Source organism: Tamandua tetradactyla, chromosome 1 (assembly GCF_023851605.1).
Source record: "Tamandua tetradactyla isolate mTamTet1 chromosome 1, mTamTet1.pri, whole genome shotgun sequence".
NCBI classification, from domain to species: Eukaryota; Metazoa; Chordata; class Mammalia; order Pilosa; family Myrmecophagidae; genus Tamandua; species Tamandua tetradactyla.
This window is the reverse complement of record NC_135327.1, coordinates 188,154,659-188,156,380: the sequence shown is the minus strand read 5'-3', so window position 1 is coordinate 188,156,380 and position 1,722 is coordinate 188,154,659. Positions and strand designations below refer to the sequence as shown.

General features: G+C 42.0%; 1 protein-coding gene across 1 annotated transcript; it reads right to left on the bottom strand.

Annotated features, from left to right (window-relative positions):
• Positions 1 to 482: 482 nt before the first annotated feature.
• LOC143682208 (olfactory receptor 2A1/2A42-like) lies at positions 483 to 1,445 on the bottom strand. Its single transcript, XM_077159093.1, has one exon. The coding sequence runs from the start codon at positions 1,443 to 1,445 to the stop codon at positions 483 to 485; it is 963 nt and encodes a 320-aa protein (XP_077015208.1).
• Between the last annotated feature and the right edge of the window lie 277 nt (positions 1,446 to 1,722).

Genomic DNA, 1,722 nt, shown 5'->3' with positions numbered 1-1,722 from the left:
GGGAAATATCCAAATGTGGTATGAAAATGGAGAAATGTATCAACAAATTTTGGGGTCTCTGACTATGGTTGCAGGTTTTAAAAAATTGTTACTGACATGACTGTATCTGGTAACACCTACTATTTTGCAGCAATTTAGCACACTAACTTGGAGGTAGAGCACCTATTTTAAACTCTAGGCCCATAGCAGCTCTTGAAACAGACTTATTTCCAAAACATTCTCAGCTCAATTGACAATCAAGTGAAAATATATATTTATAAATGTATTTATAAAATTAATTAAAATTATATATTTATAAATTATATATTTATAAAATAAATTAAAAAATATATTTATAAAATTAAATACATCTAATACAGCAAAACCCAACTTCTTCCTAGGCAGGAAAAGGGAATGCTTTGCTGAGCTTTTTGCATTGCTCAGGCTCATATAAAACTATGATGAACTTACGTTGTATTCAGCCCTAAGGCTAAAGGAAGCTATTAAGGTTGGTGACTCAAATGTCCCACCAACAGAGAAAGACTCTCCTTGCACAGTGCTCTCCTCACAGCGCCCTTCACCTCTGTGTTCCTCAGGCTGTAGATGAGGGGGTTTAGCATTGGGTTGAAAAAGCTATAAAATAGGAAAAGGATCTTCTGTTGCTCCTCAGGATGGCGGGACTTGGGGGCCATGTACATGACAATGGCGCTGCCAAAGAAGAGCCCGACCACACAGAGGTGGGAGGAGCAGGTGGAGAAGGCCTTTCTGCGTCCCTCCCTGGACTGGATCCTCAGGATGGACACCAGGATGCGGGTGTAGGAGACCAGCACCAAGCAGAGAGGCCCCACTAAGATAAACACACAGGCAACAAAGATGATGAGGAGGTTGAGCCTTGTGTCAGCACAGGCCAACTTGAGGACAGACAGGATTTCACAGAAGAAGTGGTTGATTTCATGAGGCCCACAGAAGGGCAGTCTCAGGATGAGGCTTGTGTGGACCAGGGCCAGGAGGGAGCCACACGCACAGGAAGTCACTGTCAGGGTGCTGCAGACTCTCCACCTCATGATGGTAGAATATTGGAGTGGGTGGCAGATGGCCACATACCGATCATAGGACATCACAACCAGAAGAAGGCATTCTGCATGAGCAAAACTCATGAAGAGAAAGGTCTGTGTTATGCAGCCAGCAAAGGAAATGGGCTTGGCTGGATTGAGGAGGTTTACCAGCATCTGGGGCACTGTGTTGCAGGCATAGGCTATGTCGACGAGGGCCAGGTGTGAGAGGAAGAAGTACATGGGGGTGTGTAGCCTGGAGTCCATTGAGATGAGCCCCAAGATGATCCCATTCTCTATCAGTATTAGGGTATAGAGTAGAGAGAACAGTCCAAAAAGGAACAAATGAATCTTTGGGCCAAGAGAAAATCCCAGTAGGATGAAGTTTGTGATAGAGGTTTGATTTTCCTCCATTTCACTGTGAAAGAGATAAATGGATAATTTATGAAAACGTTGTTGATAAACTTCCTTATTTTAGTTGTTAGTTTAAAAGATAAACTTTTAAAATTAAATATCTGTTTACCAATCAAATTAACCACTGAATCTGACAAATTTGCAGAAGGTGATTGTGACACCAGTAACAGGATATACAGAGCCATGACACTTAGTGAGTGGAAGAAAGAATGTCAAACAAAAAGAATAAGGACCGTGAAATAAGGATTGTCTCAGAGATGCCTATATTGAAATTAAG